This window comes from Triturus cristatus, chromosome 11 (assembly GCF_964204655.1).
Source record: "Triturus cristatus chromosome 11, aTriCri1.1, whole genome shotgun sequence".
Lineage (NCBI taxonomy): Eukaryota > Metazoa > Chordata > Amphibia > Caudata > Salamandridae > Triturus > Triturus cristatus.
In genome coordinates, this window is record NC_140594.1 from 782,915,771 (window position 1) to 782,934,606 (window position 18,836).

General features: G+C 49.1%; 1 protein-coding gene across 4 annotated transcripts in view; it reads left to right on the forward strand.

Annotated features, from left to right (window-relative positions):
* LOC146785433 (ubiquitin carboxyl-terminal hydrolase 48-like) overlaps window positions 1-18,836 on the forward strand; it is a 353,159-nt gene that overhangs the window by 27,859 nt on the left and 306,464 nt on the right. For 2 of the 4 annotated variants that reach the window (XM_085634486.1, XM_085634488.1), the window contains exon 1: window positions 5,754-5,939. The exons of the other annotated variants lie outside the window; for them this stretch is intronic. In XM_085634486.1, the coding sequence (XP_085490612.1) occupies window positions 5,777-5,939 (163 nt within the window). In that variant the 5' untranslated portion in view covers window positions 5,754-5,776. Of the gene's footprint in view, window positions 1-5,753; window positions 5,940-18,836 lie in introns of those variants that run through there. 4 annotated transcript variants of the gene reach the window in all.

Sequence of the window (18,836 nt, forward strand, 5' to 3'; positions counted from 1 at the left end):
TTACCAGCTGACCTCTCAGACCTGCTAACTTCTGAATGGGACTAATAAAATGGGTACTTAAAGCTATCAAATTAATCGTAGCATTAAATCCAACTTGATGTCCAAGTTAAATTTAATGTCACTTTTAAGCAAAGGCAACTTTTAGAAAGTTGCACAGTTTGTCCAGTGGCCTTGCACTGTTGCTGGCCACCAGATAGCTTTCTGCCCTGCCGGTGAGTAGTGTGAATGACTCCAAAGCTCACGACCAATAGCAGCATCCTACAGATGGAGGTACTACTTCCCCATGCAGGAAGCCACTCATGGTGTTGGCTTAAATGGCAAGCTTCAAATGCGAAGCTGCCTTTGGTAGGCAAATGGCGATTACACTCCTGAGGTGCTGCCCCTTTGATCAGGTGGACTGGCAGGCGACAGGAACAGAGAGGTGAGACTAGTGCCCAGACCGTTTTTTTCTGTGGGCGTGTAGCCCACAGGTAACCACAATTCTAGGGCGGGTTACCAAATAGGCAGAATAGTGCACTCTGGGATTGCTAGATGCCACATATAGCCAGAAGTCATCACAGGGCAGGAGGGATGCTGGTAAACCATTGGCTATTGACTGCATCATTCCCCATGGCCCTTTCTGGGCATGAATATGGCACCCCTGGCAACCTGAACCTTAAATCACGATGAGAATGGAGAAAGGACTGAGGAAGGACTGCCCTGCTTACCCCTAGATCTGGCAAGAGAGGCTGCAGCAACTGCTGGACTGCACCTGCTACACCTTGGGCTAGCAAAGAGAGGACTGTGGCTCCTGGTAAGTTGCCACGAGACCCAGACCAAAGACGTGACTCCAAGGATCAGTCGGCTGACCCCCTGGAACCAGCACCAGGGCCATCAAAGCTGAAGAAGCTCTATCTGGCAAGCCAGTAGACACCTTCTTCGAATCGCCACTGACTGCCTCTGGACAACCCTAGAGACTAATCTTGAACAGCCAAAAGTTTAACCTGAGTTTGTCAAACCCAGGTGTGTTGTCCAAGAGGAACACAAGCATTCACCAAAGGATACCACTGGACCTGATCTGTCCTGGACCAGTAGCCCAGCCACAGCTGGCCTTCTAAAGGCTCAAAGAGGACTTTGAGGGACCGTCACTGCTCTGGTCATAGTCTCTCCTCCTTACTGTGAACCGAGGAATAAACGCAAGGGCACCCTGTTCGACCGCACAGCACCCAGAGCATCTTTCAGCATCCTGTTTCCCCAGTATCAGGACCACTCCATGGAAGTCTATGGTGGCCTTGATGTAAAGTATGGAATTGGACTTGAGACTGCTTTGGTGACCAAGTAACTGCCCACATATTCCTTAGTGCTCCCATGGCTTTCTCCCTTTCGAATTTAGTCACCCCACCTGAGCCAGGGTAGTCGAACACAACTCTTTCATATTTTTCAAAAGTTTCTAAACTTTACGGTTACCAATGCTTGTTTACGCTTTGGCCTAAAAAGGTGTCATTTACTTTCGATTTAAAAATCTATATCTACAGAATGCTGCAGTGAATTTTGTTCATCTTGGTGTCTAAAATCATAAAAATATCTCTTCTTATAAATTGGTGTTGGACTTCTTTCGTGTTGTGTTACTTTCTTATTTTATTGTTTGGTCCTTCTAAACACTAGTCTCTTTGTTTCAGCCTTGCAGTTCGAAGCCACAGCTACCCAGGGTTGAACTTAAGCATTACAAATGATCCTTGCTGGACTAAAGACAGTTTTGTGCGTGTATTATATGTTATGGTCGAACAACCATACCATATAAGGCAACATATTAGTCACAGGATCAGTGCCCAGCCTCAATGTAAGATCTTAATGTCTCCCAACCCGTACAGATAAAAACGAAAACAAAACTGCTCTAGAATCGAGGTCCTAGCGAAGCCAAAAGAACGCAAGGGGAAGCCCTGAGGTAGGTGGAAAATCTGGTACTTGAAAGAGACACATATTGTCTCTCCTAAGATCAAGCAGTATACCAGCTGATTAATATACCTTAAAGATTCAGCACGCTTACAGTCGTGGAATATGGTATGCAGCTCCACGACCTTCTGGGTACACAGATACTGATTAAGTTGGTTCTGGACTGCTGGGCCACAAGATCCTTGTGGATTCTCGGTAGCTGTTCCTCCAGAATTCTTCATTGTAGGCTACCGTTAGTTGGACCTCACTTCTGGATGTTCCTGGTCATGGGCATTCATATCTCCCAACAACCTCGCCTTCTTTCAGGTCACAACTGTGATGGCAACACTGGAAATGTTACGTCTAACACAGGAGAAGCCATTCAGACCCTTGCATTGCTTCTTCCACTGTTAGACATGCCTTCCAATACTTCAAGGAGTCTGCTGCACCCAGGAGCCTTGAAGTATTGCAAGAAATCTGCGGCTCTAGGGGGTCCCCTGGGATCAGTAGAAGAGGGGCAGGCCACAACTGCCCGCTTTTTGCATTTTGATTAGCCCACTCCACTGAACCCAGGGGCTTTAACAATAACATGTATATGTAGCGGGAAGGGAGGCAGAGGCCAGCGGAAGGATCAGCTTGTTTCCGATTCAGAAGGCGGTGCGTCCATTGGGGCGTTGGGGCGTAGCCCCCCCGCCCGCAGCCGCCCGCAGCTCCCTCGGCGTCTGAATTTAAGTAAACTCTCAGTTTACTTAAATTCAGAGACGGCGAGGGAGAACAACTGACAATTATGTCAGTTAGCATGACGTCAGACCACCCGTGGGCGGTCCGGCGTCATGTTGACTGACATGCAGTCAGACCGTCACCAGGGGCATGGAGCATCACAATGCACAAGTGCGCATGAGTGGGGACGGAGGGCGAATTTTCGCACCGTGCCCAGTCATTCGCACTTGTGTTTGCAGTTCTGGCGCATGCCCATTAGGAGAGCGAGGGTTGAGCAAAGGCTCAAACCTCGGTCTCCTAATGAGCAGGCGGGCGGAGTGTAAAACGTGCCCCCAGCCAATCCTGGCGCTGCCAGCAGCGCCAGTATTGGCTGAGAGGGCTTTGCACGCCCACTTGCAAGCAGTCAGTAATGTGTGCGTGGCTGTTCCCGAGTGTAGGCGGCTAGGCGCCAATGCGCCAACGGACCCGAGGCAGCGGACCTGCTCAGGTAGGATTTTTTAATTTTATTTCAAAACTCCCCCCCCCCCCCCCCGTGACACCCCACACCCCGCGAGCAGCAGCTGTTCGGACCCTAGACCTCTTCGGCGGGGCCATGGAAACAGTAAACAAAATGGACTGATGCAAGAGCAACCTTACACGTGCCTGCGAGGGGTCTCACGCCATGCATGAGACCTCCATCCCATCCTGGCTTGTTATACCACTTCAGTTTGCATGCTGGATTTTTTAGCCCATACCTTTGATGATAAACGGGAAAATACAAGTCCCAGAATGCAAGATTCCTGTGGCTAAAAGGGCATGGCTGTCATAAGATGTTGCACATTGTATAGGCCCACTTGGCGCACTGTGACAGTTTTGATGTTGCTTTGCTAGACTAAAGAACGGATACATCAATTTGCCTTGCTGTGTAACTTGTGTTAAATGTTGGTAACCCGTATCTCTCGTCTGCTTTGTGCAATCATTCGAGGTGCTGCAAATCCTCCTTGCCTCTGTAGATACCGCATCAGTACTATAGACATGCCCAGAGCTGTCTGCTTGCTATCACAGTCAGGTCATAGTATAGATTTATTTTACTGGTTTATTTTATCGGTAAGATTGCTAAGTGAGTTGTTGCATGTGTTCAGAGATGCATGTATAACCGGCAGATCACACGTTACAAAAATGTTAAAGTAGCTGTATGAGGTATTCACCCACTGCAAAACCTGTAAGGCAACTGAAACTTGTATTATTTTAAGGTTGGTTAAAGTGGTTATTTTTGACAAGTATCAATCCTTATTATAAAGTGCCAAAAACCAATTCAGTGTGCACTGGTACAATGAATGACTCAGTGAGTTGAACACTTGCCGATTGAACCTTCCGTACCTTATAGCTCACGAGTGCCAATCTGAGCCTTCAAACTTCCCCAGGGAAAAAAAATTGAATACCATTAAATTAGACAAAAGGTGCACGCGTTATTACAGAAGAGGCGTATAGAGAAGTTATTGTGTTCTACATATATGGTTATTATTAAAATAATGACACACCTATAGAGACATTTCTAAAGCACTTGCATAAATCTTCATATGAGAACTTGATAAAGTAAAAAAAACACTTTCAAATGTCATTTTATTTCTTCGCACTTTATGAAGTAACAAGCTGACAACGCTTCACTGAGTACAGACCGGGAAGGAGCACGTTGCGGTTCTCGCGGCCACACTTCCCTAATAGGTGATGCCGGCTTCAGGAAGAAGGCAGCTCCGCATTTCACCAAACATAGAAAACGCGCACACGCTGAATGAACTTCCTCAGACATCTGTTGCCATTGGCTGCTCTCATTGGAAGGCATCACCAGAGGCTTCCGCAGTGTAATTCAAGGCGACAGCCAGGAAGTGTCACCAAGAGGTCTGGGAAACACGCCGGTGCCTTGGCTGGTGGGATCATGAGTCCAGGGAGGAGATATGAGAGATATGTAATTTGACTCACAGGCGCTTCTCTCAGGCGCAGGTAGGGAGGGAGGTGGAGCAAGGCAAAGAAGCAAAGCACATTTCAAAGGGGGTTGGGTGACGAGGTATTTTGTGCATCTGATTTTTGCCCACCCTTGTGTTGCGTAATTATTCCACACACTTCAGTTGACAATTGGCTGAGTTGCTATACATGATGTTTTGAACGCCTTCACAATTGCTTTATTAACCTTCCTGCTTTCTCAAATTTGCTTGAAAATGCACCATTTGTCCACTCTTTTTTCTGCGTAGGTTGTTCCGGCTCGCTCGCTGCACTGCATTAGGACAATAATTTTACGCCCACCACTTTCAAATGTCACCAGCCGCCCCTGGTCCTAGAGAACCTCATGCCAAGCCAGAAGCAGACACCTGGTCTGAGTCTGTCTCTGGCCTTCAGTGGACGGCCCACCTCTACTCAATGGTTTGTGAATGCAATTGTGGTCCCAAACCATTGAACTGAAACTGACACCCAACTAAGGTTGGTATCTGATTTGAAAAGTGGAACCTGTCCTTATAAAACAGATGCCACTTTGATGAATGGATGTTTACTGATTGAAATTTTTTTTTAGAGGCACAGTAGCTGCTCTTTAAAATGTGGGGAGATCTCCATTATCGATATGCATCATCAATAAATAGTTCCTTAGGTTGAGCGAGCACTCCATATGTAACAAAAGCCCACCTACACATCACATACTTAAGATTACAGACCTCTCTTAAGTAGCCCGGGGCTATACTATGTAGGGGTAGCTAATCCAGTCCATATTTTTGCTTTTCATTACGTAGATTCCTACGTTATATAACGGGACACACTTTAGATTAGAAGTCACAAAATGAAGAGCAAAAACGGATTGGACAAAACTGACGCATGGATCTTGAAACGTGAGAGCTCCTCGGTGTGTGTGGACCGTAACCTGGCAGTAAAACAAGTGGGCAGCACGTTTAGAACCTGTCGTCACCCTTTTATTAAATAAAATGTTTCTATTATTACATTTTACTCCCGGCGCAGCTCCTGCGCAACACGCCTTGGCACTCAGAAAGAAAACAGAAAGAAGCTTTATGTAAGTGACGTATTCACTTCAAAAAACATGTGCTTTGAAGCGATTGGCTGCTCTTCGAACACCCTCCTCCTCCTCCTCCTAACAACAACAGACAAACCAAGTTAACTTAAAATGGCTGCTTCCCTTGTTACGGGAGGGCGTTATAGCAACAAGGTGCAACGCAGAGGATGCAATAACATATTTTGTGGGGAGAGTCGAAGTGAACGCAGTGAAGAAGGAGCGTCAGCAGGACGAGAAGCTGTTTCTGAATGCTGGTCGGATAAGATGACAATAAGTGAGCGTGAAACCTAGCTAAAATGAACAAAATATTCTGTAACAATTTTGTTGAACTTTCACTAACAGATAATTTCATATGGAGTAGATAATCCAAACACCTTGCATGACAGATAACAATAAAATCAAGACTAATGCATAGATCTGATAGGAAAGCTGAATTGGTTAATGCAATCACTGCATATGTATGTGCATAGTGCTATGAAGTTCCGTGTTGTGACAGAAAGCACTGAGGTTTACCAACCGCATACATTTACTCTGGAGAGAAGGCTTGTTTCTTCTTCTTCATCTGTTTCCTTTCTGTCACTTCACCGTCCCGGAGACCCCCTGGTCTCCTCAAGCTCGACATTAACCTTTCAGGAACATCTGTTTCTCTAACAAGAAACATGGGGGCTGTGTTTAAGTGAAACTGACAAATCCCGGGAGCGTCATTCCCCATAGACCGCACTTTGACTTTTTGATCTGCCAGAGCAGCACTCGGGCACGGTGTAGGAGGGCATCATGGCGTGGATTGGAGGTCAAGGGGCCACAGCAGCGACCTTGCTCTACTCCTTCTCAGAGTACTAATGCTTTTACTTCATTCGTTTTGCTGTATCTCTCTATCCACTTTTAGATGGCCTTAATACTAAGCTCTCAAGTTTCACAATTTTATGTTTGAGTAGCTTATTTTTTTAATGCATTTTCTTTGAATTCTGGGACATTAGTCCTGGTTAATAATGGGTTAAACAGGACTAAAAATCCAAGCATGCAACAAAACTGGACTAGATGATCTACTTGCACGTAGCACTGGGAAAATTAAGAGCTCTGTTAATAAAACTCAACCTTGTATACTATGCATTACTATTACGCCATTTGATAGCATTCACTTTACTGAAGTCCCAAGGATGGAAGGCTGAATTAGTCCTATATGCTTTGAGTGCAGCTCTCGTTGACCTTTTCCCCTGCTCTTAGATTGTGAAATGCATGCATAGTTATTCTGTGCATGAAGAGAATACTGACTTTGGTAGAGTGAGCCTGTTGTAACTTCTAATGTTGCTTTCCATCTTTCCCCTAGCAATCTGGACCTTGCTGCTCCGCCAGCATGAATGTGATGTGTGTGGAATGTTAGAATGCCTGACGAGGTAGTGGACTGCTGGAGTGCCTGGTGTGGTGGAGAGAGAGACAGTTGGAGTGTGTAGGCAGAGCAGCAAGGATGCTTCTGGCGGAATTACTGAACTTGTATCCTACTTACCATCCTGTAACTAAACTTAATAAACCTCTTGCGTATAACCTACTTCATGGCTACCTGTGGACTTCTTTGGATTACAACAAAGCCCCGGCTAGATGCGCTCCACCACAGAAATAATCCATCAGAGGGGGCAAGAATTTAACGGTGATGAAGTGTCAAATTTCCTATTATCATTCTGACAGGTGTAAGAGACACCATTCTGGAACAGGTGCAGGCATTTTCCACAGACCTGCAATCATTTTAATGAAATTATATTGGCTCTTTGTAGCATGACTGCTTTACTTTCAGTCGCTTAGTACTATTGGTAGCCCCCTTTTCAGCAGGGCCTCTTCACTTTTAGTGAGGTTGTTTCCGCGGTTGCATGTCAGGACGCTGTTGACCGAAATATTGTCTGACATAAATGTTGTGTCCTAAATATTGTTTAAAAACATTTTGTCCCATTGGCTGTAGATCTCTCAGCACATCTGCCATAATTCAACGAGATGTTTTGAACAGGGTCTAACATGTTTATAAACCCATACTACTCCTCTTAGTGCATTCCTACTCTTTTAACAGAACATAACGAGGACCTCTAAGGTCTGCTATACTTTTTAATGAGGTTATACAATTATAGCTATACATTCTAGCAATATTTTCACTGGTGAAGTACCAACTATTCTGGGGGGTCGGGCAGAGGTGGCGGGGATCCTTTCAATGGGACGGTACAGCTATTCTTAGCAGGGCTGTGCTATATGAGATAAAGTATCCGTTACCATACATGATAAGGATATTGGAAATCTGTGGCAAAATACTAGGCTTAGAGCAGAGTTTCTCTATAAGGTCATGGAAGCTCTAGGTGACATGAAATATTCTTTCTAGGTACAGCTGAAGGTATTTTGTGTTTTATAATACATGATCATAACATCACCCTTCCCACAATGCTGTTTCATCTGAAAGAGAAAATATGTTTGCCGACATGAAGAATAAAATAATCTGTAGTTAGACATTATACACACCAAAGAGCAGTTAGTAATTTGTTGCAAAAAAACATTTGAATTAGTTTCATGTAAGTCGGATTAAAAATGCTGTAGCTCAGAATGTGCAGCGACATGCAGAGTCCTGTGATTACCTTTAGCGTAGAATCACCGAACACAAATGCTATAAACATCTCTGTGTTGTTGATCACTGTTTGATTTAGAAAAACAGATGCGGAAAATGAAAAGACAGTTCTTATTTTTTATTGCTGAAACTGCTGCTGGAAATATTCTCTCCTACTTGCCTTTAACCATGGCTGCGAGCTACAGCGGGAGGTCCAATAATATCAGAGTTCGACTGTAATAACTTATTACACGTGACTAGAGATGCCACAGCTCGCCTGTAAACGAGGAAATTAGAAACTTTTTTACTGGGATTGCAGGCTCCAGTGCATTATACCTTCCAAGACAGCACTGACACTCATACGCAGGTATACTATACTCTTATTTGTAGAGCATTGTGCTTCTCAGTAGGGTGGGCTTGTTTATAATAAAACCATATCAAAACTGGTTTGCAAGAAAAGTATATTTGAGACAGCCAGTTCCTCAGGAGTGCTAAAATATTTAATTGTACATTATTTGCATTTTCAGTACTTGTATTATGATTTCAAATGTTACAGCATAATAACTATCAGTAGGCGTTTTCTGTTTTAAGACTGACAATTGCAGTATCTGACATTTATAGCATCATTGCCATACTTATAATAAGACAGTGTAATCATTGCAGTGTGTGTAAAGTTTGGCTTTAACTGTTTCTTCTCTGGTGGACTCAATATCTCTGCACCCACTATAGACTGCTTATCATTTTTGTTTATCATGTGGTGCTCATTCTACGTTTTTATAGGACACCAGAAAAATGACAGCGTAGATGTTCAAATCTCTGATTATCTGGGAATATTAACTTTAAAGACAGCATATTCTCTAATTAAGCCCCTGTTACTAACCAGTAGCACCCCTTTCCTTGTGGTTGGGATTCCAGTTTGTATTGTCAGGTGGGTTTTTTGATTAAGGTATGCTCGAAAAGGTGGGTTAGTGGCATCCAACATGATGGAATAAGCAGCAGACTTTAGGTTGACTGCAGCGCATAGGGCTAGTTGACCCGATTAGATAAAGCCCCATTGCATCAGAATCTAACTTTTTTTTTTTTTTTAAAACCTTTATTCGTATAATTCAGATACACTGCTATTCAGCCGACAACCCGGAGGTTCGGCAGCTCCTCAATCGACACGTGCAGTCATCTACAGCTCTCATACAGGATAAAAACAAAGGTTCCAATTTTAAAAATGAACACAACAAGCAAGGCAATATACATCATGAGTTCGCGTCAGCTCCCAGCGAGGGGGCGGCCCCATTTCCAACATCAGATCAAGCCACCGATTGAGAGGAGGAGGGAGAAGCAGAGGCGCTAACATTCTGGCAGAGGTGCATCAGAAAGACCCAAGTCGGACGCGAGGCTAGGGGGAAAGTTGCTCCTCTAGTGGTTCAGTGGCAGGATGCAAACATATGTACCCCCTATACTGGTTCCAACCTCCCCATACCTTATGCCATTTCTTGGGCCTCCCCCGCGCACTATACACCGTTTTCTCCCGGAACATGCACCAGTCCATGTTGTCCTTCCACGCATCCAGGGTGGGAGGGCTAGGGGATCCCCACAATCTTGCAATATCTCGCTTAGCCACCATATTACCTAGGGTCACCCATTGAGTCTGCGCCGCGTCGTAGTCTGTAGGACCCCACACATTCAAAAGACAGCGCCGCGCCTCTGGGTGCAATACAATGCCCGTAACCTCCTGCATCACAACGTGAATCCGCTTCCATAGTTCCGCAATCACACCACACTCCCATATAATGTGCAGAAAGGTGCCCACCATCCCGCAGCCCCTCTTACACAGCCCATCCTCGGAAAAACCCATACGGACCAATCGGGGCCCAGTGACATAGACTCTGTGGAGTATCTTAAGCTGGACAAGCCGCAACCTGGCGGGGATTGCGACCTCCTTAGGAGAGGAGACCGCGTACTGCCAATCCTCATCGTCCAGCTCAAGGCCGTCTCTAGTCCACTGGTCCCGCACCCCCAGGAGGAGATCGGTCCGAACGTTCACAAGCTTTTTGTAAATTAGGGAGATTGTGCTCTCCGGCATATGGCCGTCCAGGATCCGGTCCTCCAATGGAGAGGACTCAGGCACCTTTTCCCCCTCAACGAGGACCGACTGCAGCGCATGGCGCACCTGCGCATACCGGAAGTATTCCGTGCCCTCAAGCGCATATTCCGACCGCAGCTCATCGAACGACTTAATCCGCCCCTTGGTCAGCATGTCCCCCACCCTGGAGATGCCAATCAGATCCCATTTGTCGAATCCCTTAGAGTGCCAGAGTTTCCCCAACATGTCCGAGTCATACAACGGAGTGGCGAGGGTGAGCCTATCCTTCCATCCCAGGGAGTTCGTGACTGTCTTCCACACGTGCACCGCCAACCCGGTCGGCCCTGTGAGGGACCCAGCCGGTGGCTTCGAATAAAGTGCTCTATAATAGCCACCACCCCGCAGCAACCACCGGTCCATAGCAAAGCCAGGGCCAAGCGCCGGACCGTAGACTCCATGATTGATCGCGCTCAGTTGGGAGGCCCAATAGTATCTTCGGATGTCGGGAAGCGCGATACCCCCGTCGTACCAAGGGAGAATTAATTTTGCTATCGCTATACGCGGGCGGCCGTCCCACAGCAGCGAACGCTGCAGACTCTCAACCTCCCGAAAGTAGCTGGCCGGAACCAGCTCCTGGGTGTTCTGCAGGGCATAGAAAAAACGGGGAAGAGACATCATTTTGAATAGCACCGCACGGCCAAGGAGGGAAAGCGGCAGCCGCCGCCAGCCCGCCACGTCCCGCCGCAAGCGCGCCAACGGAGGGAGCAGGTTCCTCTCATACCGTACCGTTGGGTCGGCAGAGATATAAATCCCAAGATACAGGAAACCCTCCCGGGCGATCTGGATCGGGCAATTCCGCGGGGGATCCGGGACGTCCCCACACAGGGCATACAGATATGACTTACCCCAATTAATGGTTAGCCCCGAGTTCCTCCCGAAGGAAGTCAATATGTCGCAGACAACTATAAGGGACTTCCGGGGTGAAGTGAGATAGAGCAGAATATCGTCGGCATAGAGGGAAATGCGGTCTTCGTGATCAGGGGACCATCGAATCCCCCTCACATCTGGGTGCCATCGTATCCAGGCCGCCAGCGGCTCAAGGGCGAGAGCGAACAACAGCGGCGATAGAGGACAACCCTGCCTGGTACCCCTCCCCAGGTCGAAGGGACGGGACGCCCTACCGTTAACTGCGACTTTGGCGAGAGGTCCTTCGTATAATAGCCTTACCCAGCCCACAAATCCGGGCCCGAAGCCGAATTTCGCAAGCGTAGCCCACAGGTATGCCCACTCCACCGTGTCAAATGCCATCGTTGCGTCGAGCGCAGCCACCATGGCCGGCTCCCGCATCGTCCCCACCCTTGCGATCACTCCGTGGATGCGCCTAAGATTCAACGCGGTATTACGATGCGGGATGAAGCCAGATTGGTCAGGGTGGATCAGATCCCCGACCACCCTGACCAGCCGGTTTGCGAGGATTTTGGCAAGGATCTTCGGCTCAGCATTAAGGAGCGAGATCGGCCTGTATGAGCTGCACCGGTTCCTGGGCTTGCCATCTTTATGGATGACCACGATCGTTGCCAGGCGCTGGTCAAGTGGGAGGCAGCCCATCTCCCGCGCCTCCACAAACATAGCCCGCAAATGCGGAGCGATCTTGTCCGGTCGGAGTTTGTAAAGCTCAATTGGCAGGCCATTCGGACCCGAGGCCTTGCCCGGACGCAAAGAGCGGATAGCCCCCGCAATCTCGTCGACTGTGATGTCGCCATCAAGATCGTCTCGGTCTATGTCGGAGAGGCAAGGCAGGGCAAGATCGCGCAGGAGCTCACATGAATCCTCCACTGGCCTGTCAGACACGGAGGTATAGACCGTGTGGAAGTAATCCGCAAAGCACTGGACTATGCCGTCCGGCTCCGTGACCGTGACGCCATCCTCCGTCACAAGGTCCGGCACAACACGATTGACCCGCTCCTTTTTATCCAGCCACGCGATCAATTTCCCGGCCTTGTCCCCGACGTCGTACAGACGGCCCCGCTGTTCCCTACTCAGGGCTTTGGCCGCATCCGTCACGAGGGCCCTGTACTCCGATTGTTTAAGGCTCAACTTGTGCAGCGCCTCCGCCGTGACCTCCCCCTCCAGCGCCAACTCTAGATCCGCGATCTCCGCCTCAAGCTGGACGACCTCCGCGTCTCTCCGACGCTTGGCCGCTGTTATCAAGGAGAGGGCCTCACCCCTAATCACTGTTTTGAACGCTTCCCACAAGGACACCGCCGACGTGACCGAGCCGAGGTTTTCTTGAAAGTAACGGTCGACCGCCTCCAGTACCGCACTACGAGTCGCAGGGTCCCTGAAATACCACGGGTTAATTGGGGCCACCCTACCACCCACTCCTCTGCCAACATCCATACAGATCCACACCGGGGAATGGTCGGAAATACCTCGTGCCATGTGCCTGGCCTCAGAGACAAAGGAGGCGTGTGCAGCTAGGGTAAGGACATAATCAATTCTGGAGAGACTGCCATGCGCCCCTGAGTGGAAAGTATATTGTCGTTGTGTGGGATGCAACAGTCTCCAACAATCAACCAGCCCAAGGGTATCTATAAAATCAGGAAGCCACTTCTGAGCCCCCCCCGAACTCCTCTGCGGGTGTCTGTCGAGCAGGCCAGAGCCAACCGCATTGAAGTCGCCACCCACCACCAACATTCCCTCTGGGAGATCCAACAATGTCCTCTCTAAGTCCGCTAGTGTAGAGGGCTGCAGTGCAGGGGGGACATAAACCGACACCAGGACCAGGGTCCTGCCCTCCCACCGCCCCGCTACTGCCGCAAAGCGTCCCCTATCGTCAACGGTAGTGGAGTCAACCTCGAATGGCAGAGAGGACCTGACTAGTATTCCCGCCCCTCTAGAACCCGAGGAAAACCCGGAATGTGCAACAAATTTATAGCCTTTACGATTGAGTGCATAGCACGTGTTACCAATCAAGTGCGTCTCTTGCAATAAGACAATATCAGGGGTACGTCGCTTCAGAAATTGCAGGACAATCCCACGCTTAATACGATCCCCCAAGCCATTTACATTCCAACTGAGTATTTTTAGGCCCCTACCCCCCATCCCAACATGTAAGGAGACCACCACCCCCCGCGTGGAACCAGACCCGAGTCACAGAAGCTTGCATCTTTACGCCTTGCATAACAAAAAACAACAACAACCCCAACAACAACCCCCATCCACCCCCCACCCTGCACCCCTGCGTAAGCTCTAAAGTGCCCCCCAACTTGCAGTGTGCCTGTCGCCCCTTAAAACTACTAATCTACGAAAAGAACCCCAGAGGAGGAAAAAGCTCCCATACTGCCCCCGCTACCCCCCGGATTATCAACCTCCCGGAGGAACCGGAGTCCTAGTACTTAAGTCCTGGCTCAGTGTTCATCCCCACCACCGTCTGCGCCACCGGAGCGTTCCACGCCAGTCCGTCTTTGGGGCAATGTGTCCAGCCAGTCTCCGACCATGTCAGGTGACTCAAAAAAGAAAGTCCGCTCTTCGAACACCACCCGCAACCTGGCCGGGAAGAGCATGGCATATTTTAGTCCCATCTCACGTAGTCTTCTCTTGACCGCCAGGAAGCCTTGCCGTTGCTTCTGCACCATCTGGGTAAAGTCCGGATAGAAACTTACAGTAGTGTTCTGGAATGGCAGCGGGCCGGCCACCCGCGATGCTTGCAGAATGGCATCTCGGTCCCTGAAGTTAAAAATCCTGGCGACAATCGGCCTCGGAGGGGCCCCCACCTTGGGCCTCCCGCCAGGGACTCTATGGGCCCGTTCGACAGCAAAGAACTTACTGAGGCCTTTGGGCGCCAGATGGTTCACCACCAGGTCCTCCACGAACAGGTCCACCGACTGCTCCTCCGAATTTTCCGGGACCCCAATGATGCGCACGTTATTGCGCCTTGCACGGCCTTCGAACTCTTCCAACCGTCGGGCGAAGTGATCATTTGCCGTCCGCAGGGTACGGACTTCCTGCTGAAGGCCGGAGACGTCGCCCAGGAGGCCGGCAGTCTTGAGGTCCAAGGACTGAACCCGCTCATTAGTTTTCCCCAGGTCTGCCCGAACCAGATTGACGTCAATCGATATGGCATCCACTTTATGTGCCAGGGTCTCAAATTGTTGCCCAATCGAGGACTTCATCCCTTCGATGGCCCCCATGATATCTTGCAGGCTTAGTTCTGTGGAGGGAGGTGTCGCGTCCTTCGAGGCTTCCAGTATCGGGCCCGATCCGCCCGGAGACCCCTTCTGATGGGCATAACGGTCCATGTTGTTAGTCTGGGTGTAGCTGCCCCGCCTGGTACTCTTGGGCTTCTGTTTGTCGGCGTCCGATTTGGTCGACATCGCAATCTGCCATGTAGACAATCTCCTTGCCCATACAGAGTAATCAACCATGCGACCAGTGGCTGGCACTACGTACGCCCCGTCCCGGGCGCTGTGGAGACTGTAAGGCGAAAGTGAAAGTGAAAGTGGAAACACCTTCCCTCCGCCGACTCTTCCCCAGCCCGGCCGCTGTTGTTCAATTAGTGCACGGGCACTGTGCCAACGCAAGTCCCGGGCACCGTGCGGGGAGTAGGCCACAAACTTCTAGTCAGTACAACTTCGGTCTCCGGTGGACGATTTCGATCCGGACAGCGGCTCTCGCCTCAGCAACAGCTCCCCTCCAATATTCCGGGCATCAAAAGCAGGATAATAGACAGGATAGCTGCCGGAGGGAGCGAGGGTCTCGGGAGCTCTAGGCTCACGCGGCCATCTTGATCACGCGCTAAGCTCCTCCCCCTAACTTTATTTTTTAATTGTGTTTGAACACTGCCAGGGGTCGAACTCTACTCGCCGGAGATGGAAGGCCTTCTACTTGATTCATACCTGGCAGAGTCTCTAGTCCCACAATTCTTTTCTGTCTATCTTTATGTTGCCTCCTCACTTATGTCCCTTTTCACTGCAGAATGAAGATTCCAGGAATTTCATTTCCATGTAATCACTTATTCAGTAAGTGGTACTCCTACACTCTTGGAAGTGGGGGAAAACCTAACTTCAAGATCACCACCGACAGACTTGTAGATTTTACTAGTTCAAGGCCTACACTATGGCCGCTGTTAGCCTTGTTTGTAAATGAAAGCACTAACCAGTTGGATACAAAGTTCTAGGTTTAGTTGCTTCTTTACCTTTTGCTCTGAGGATGGCATAATTTTGAGAAGTGTGTTAGTATGCTTCTGTGATTAGAGTTGGAAGAAGGCTAGCAATTTGGGCTTGACAGCTATTTCCTGTATTAAGAACATTGTATCCCATACGAGTTATGCACTGATTCACTGAGTAAGTTAATAGTATTTTTTAGTGAAGAAACATTATCTACTCAGGGTTCCTGATATTTCACAAAACCCTGAGTAAAGGAAGAATTTGGCAATACATCGTCCAATTAAGTTGACTATAGGACGATGTCTAGCATAGTTCTATTAGCTTTAATTGAACTCGTGATTACATTACAACCCACATGCCATACAGAATCTTCCCCAGTGGATAACGGCTGGACGGTATTGCTGAACAGCATAATAAATATGCCTTCTCCACTAGCTGGGTGGATATGGTGTAAACATGTCTGATTCTGTAAGGGGCATTTATCAATTGGTGGCCTGGCTACCAAGCACACGGGCTCGATGACAAACTTTGTGGACCTTTCTCCTATCTTTATCTTTAGCTGTAACTGGAAACTGCATTGGAGGCTTTCCGGGGAGAGTGGGTGTGGCTGTAAAGAGGAGTTTCTTTTATCAGTTGCCATGTCCATGAATCTTATGCTCGGCTCTGGGTCAAACATCAACATTTAATCTTCCCTGGCAGCTACCACCTCTAACTTGGCGATGGGTAGAAGACACTCTGAGGAAAGAGCAGGTTCCTGGTATTAGAAGATGACACTGCCAGCCTCTAGTGCTACTGAAGCATCTTTCTCCATTCTGTAGTATTCTTCACAGTATTCTCACTGTAGCCGTATTGTTTATTGGAAATTTGGAAATAGGTGAACTCAATGGTAGGATGTAGTGACTGAAAGTGGGAATTTATCGTACATGGCAGTAGTATTCAGGTATCCTCTTTTTTCATGCACCTGACGTTTTTGTGAGTTCAACTGTGAAGCTCTATCTCTAACTGTAAACAGCTGCATTTGCAAAAATGGTTGTTGGGAGTAAGAGAGCAGCAGGCACGAGCTGTAGCTTTCTTATCAAGAGTTACCAATACCATATTGTAGGAGGGTGGAGTATTATGTAGTGATGCTGGTTAGACTTCAGTGTACAATACTCTCACAATTACCCAAATATGATCCTTGGATTCAAAATAATAAATCCATAGCTAGTCCTGGTAAAGTGTGTGAGAAAGTGCCCTCTGTCTAGATGGTTGCCCCCACTTTTTGCTGAATTGCTGATGTGCTTTGACTGAGTGTGCCCTGGGCTCCTGCTAATCAGGTACCCAGAGCCTATGTTCCTTCCCTAAAGCTGCATTGAAGCCTAAACCCAATTGCATCTCTGGCCAAAGGTCAGCCCCTGGTAAATGGTACCACAAGTACCCCGGGCACTGTGACAAGAGAAGGCCTCTTAGGGCTGCAGCACTTATTGTGCCACCCTTAGAGGTCCTGTACCCTGACACTCACACACTGCCTTTGCAGGCTCTGTGTCTTGGTGCAGAACAAACACACATCCCTGTGTGCCATGCCTACAACCCACTGCCCTGGCATAGATCAGTCACCCCACTAGCTGGGTGCACTATACCAGTGGTGAGGGTACAGGTGCATGAGCCCTATACCCCTACAGTGTCTGAGTCTGTTATTAGACATTGTAAGTGCAGTGCTGCCATTAAGAGTATATGTTGCTGGGAGTTTGTCATTACGAACTCCACAGCACCATAATGGATACATTGAAAACTGAGAAGTTTGGTATCAAACTTCTCAGCACATTAAACCCACACTGATGCCAGTGTGGGATTTAATGAAACATGCACATTTTAGAGATGCCTTCTAAAACCTAACCTACCACTAGTGTCCAGGCTTTGTGGCTGCTTTCAGCTGCCACCACCAGACATGTTTCTGGACCCCTGGGTCGAGAGCTTGCTGCTCTCTGGGGCCTGAAACCATGCACTTCCTGGGACGAGGTGCCAAGCCTCCTCCCCCAGGGTGGGCAGGAATCACAAAGGGGAAGCTTCAATGGCTTGCCGCCTTTGTGAGCTTCCCCAGGCCACTTGCTGCCCTCAGCAACTGGTCCCCACTGGTTCTGACCCCCACTTTGGGCGGGAGAACCGGTGGCAAAAACAAGTGAGGAAGAGAGTTGTGTCCACCTCTGCCAACTCCACCCCTCAGGTGGAGGAGGCGAGGTGAAGTACAACTCCTAGTCCATGCCATCTTGAAGATGGGGGACTCAGCCAACCAGGGACAGGCTCATGCCCCCCTCCCACTGGAGGGTGGCATAATAGGGGGTGTACCCACCCCAGGGAAGGGACCCATTGGTCCCTTCCTTATTCCTACCTGTAACGCCCCTAAATCTAGTATTTAGGGGCACCCCTGAACCTTGCTTTCTCAGACAAGAACCTGCAACAAGAAGAAGACGAAGAAGGACCAAACAGCTGTGCAGCAGCTAACAAGAGGAAGACGCACACTAACTTGGCCCCAGCCCTACCGGCCTGTCTTCCCCTCAAACCTGCTCCTGCGAAATCCCGGTGTGTTCTGCAGCCAGCAACCTCGAAAATCCTGAAGGACCTGCCTGGCTTCAACTACAAAGACACTGTCTCCAGTGAACACCGGATTTGTTCATCTGTAACCTCTGGCTCTGGTCGGACACCGCGGTTCCGCCCCACTCTGCACCCGCCGTCCGCAGCCAGAGCTCGAGTGGGCAAACACCACAAGGAGGTCACCCTGGAGATCCTGACCTGAGATCCGATGACCCCATACCTGCCTTAAGCCTCTAACGGACACCTGCAGCCTAAGACCATAAGGTCCCCCAACCGCGACCAGGAGCTTGTAAGAAGATCCAACCCCAAATGGCACCCCTGCACCCGATGCCCCACGGCCTTGTGTGCCCAAACCGATTGCGCCTAACCAACTCCTAACTTCCCAACTTACTTCTCGAAGTGGTGGTCGCACCCAGAAAACCTTTGTCCCCGAGCCTGCAGTGCCTTTGCAAACCGGAGGCTCCCCATTGAAACCAACAGGGCGCCCGACATCGGAACAGCACCCTGCAACCGGCCGCCCTAGTGCCGCTGAGGGTGCACCTTTGGTGCTGCTTTGTTGCCCTGAGCTAAAGTCCTGGAGCTTTGCTCCCACACCCAAGTGGCCTGCTTGCCAGCAGCCACCAACCGGAGGCCCCCTATTCCCCCATTGGATAACATTGGGCCTCAGCACTCTGCACCCGGCCGCCCTAGTGCCATTGAGGGTGTAACTAGAGTGCATCCTTGACCCTGGGGGACCCCTGAGTCTACCCACAGAACCTCAACTCCCACTACAAAATA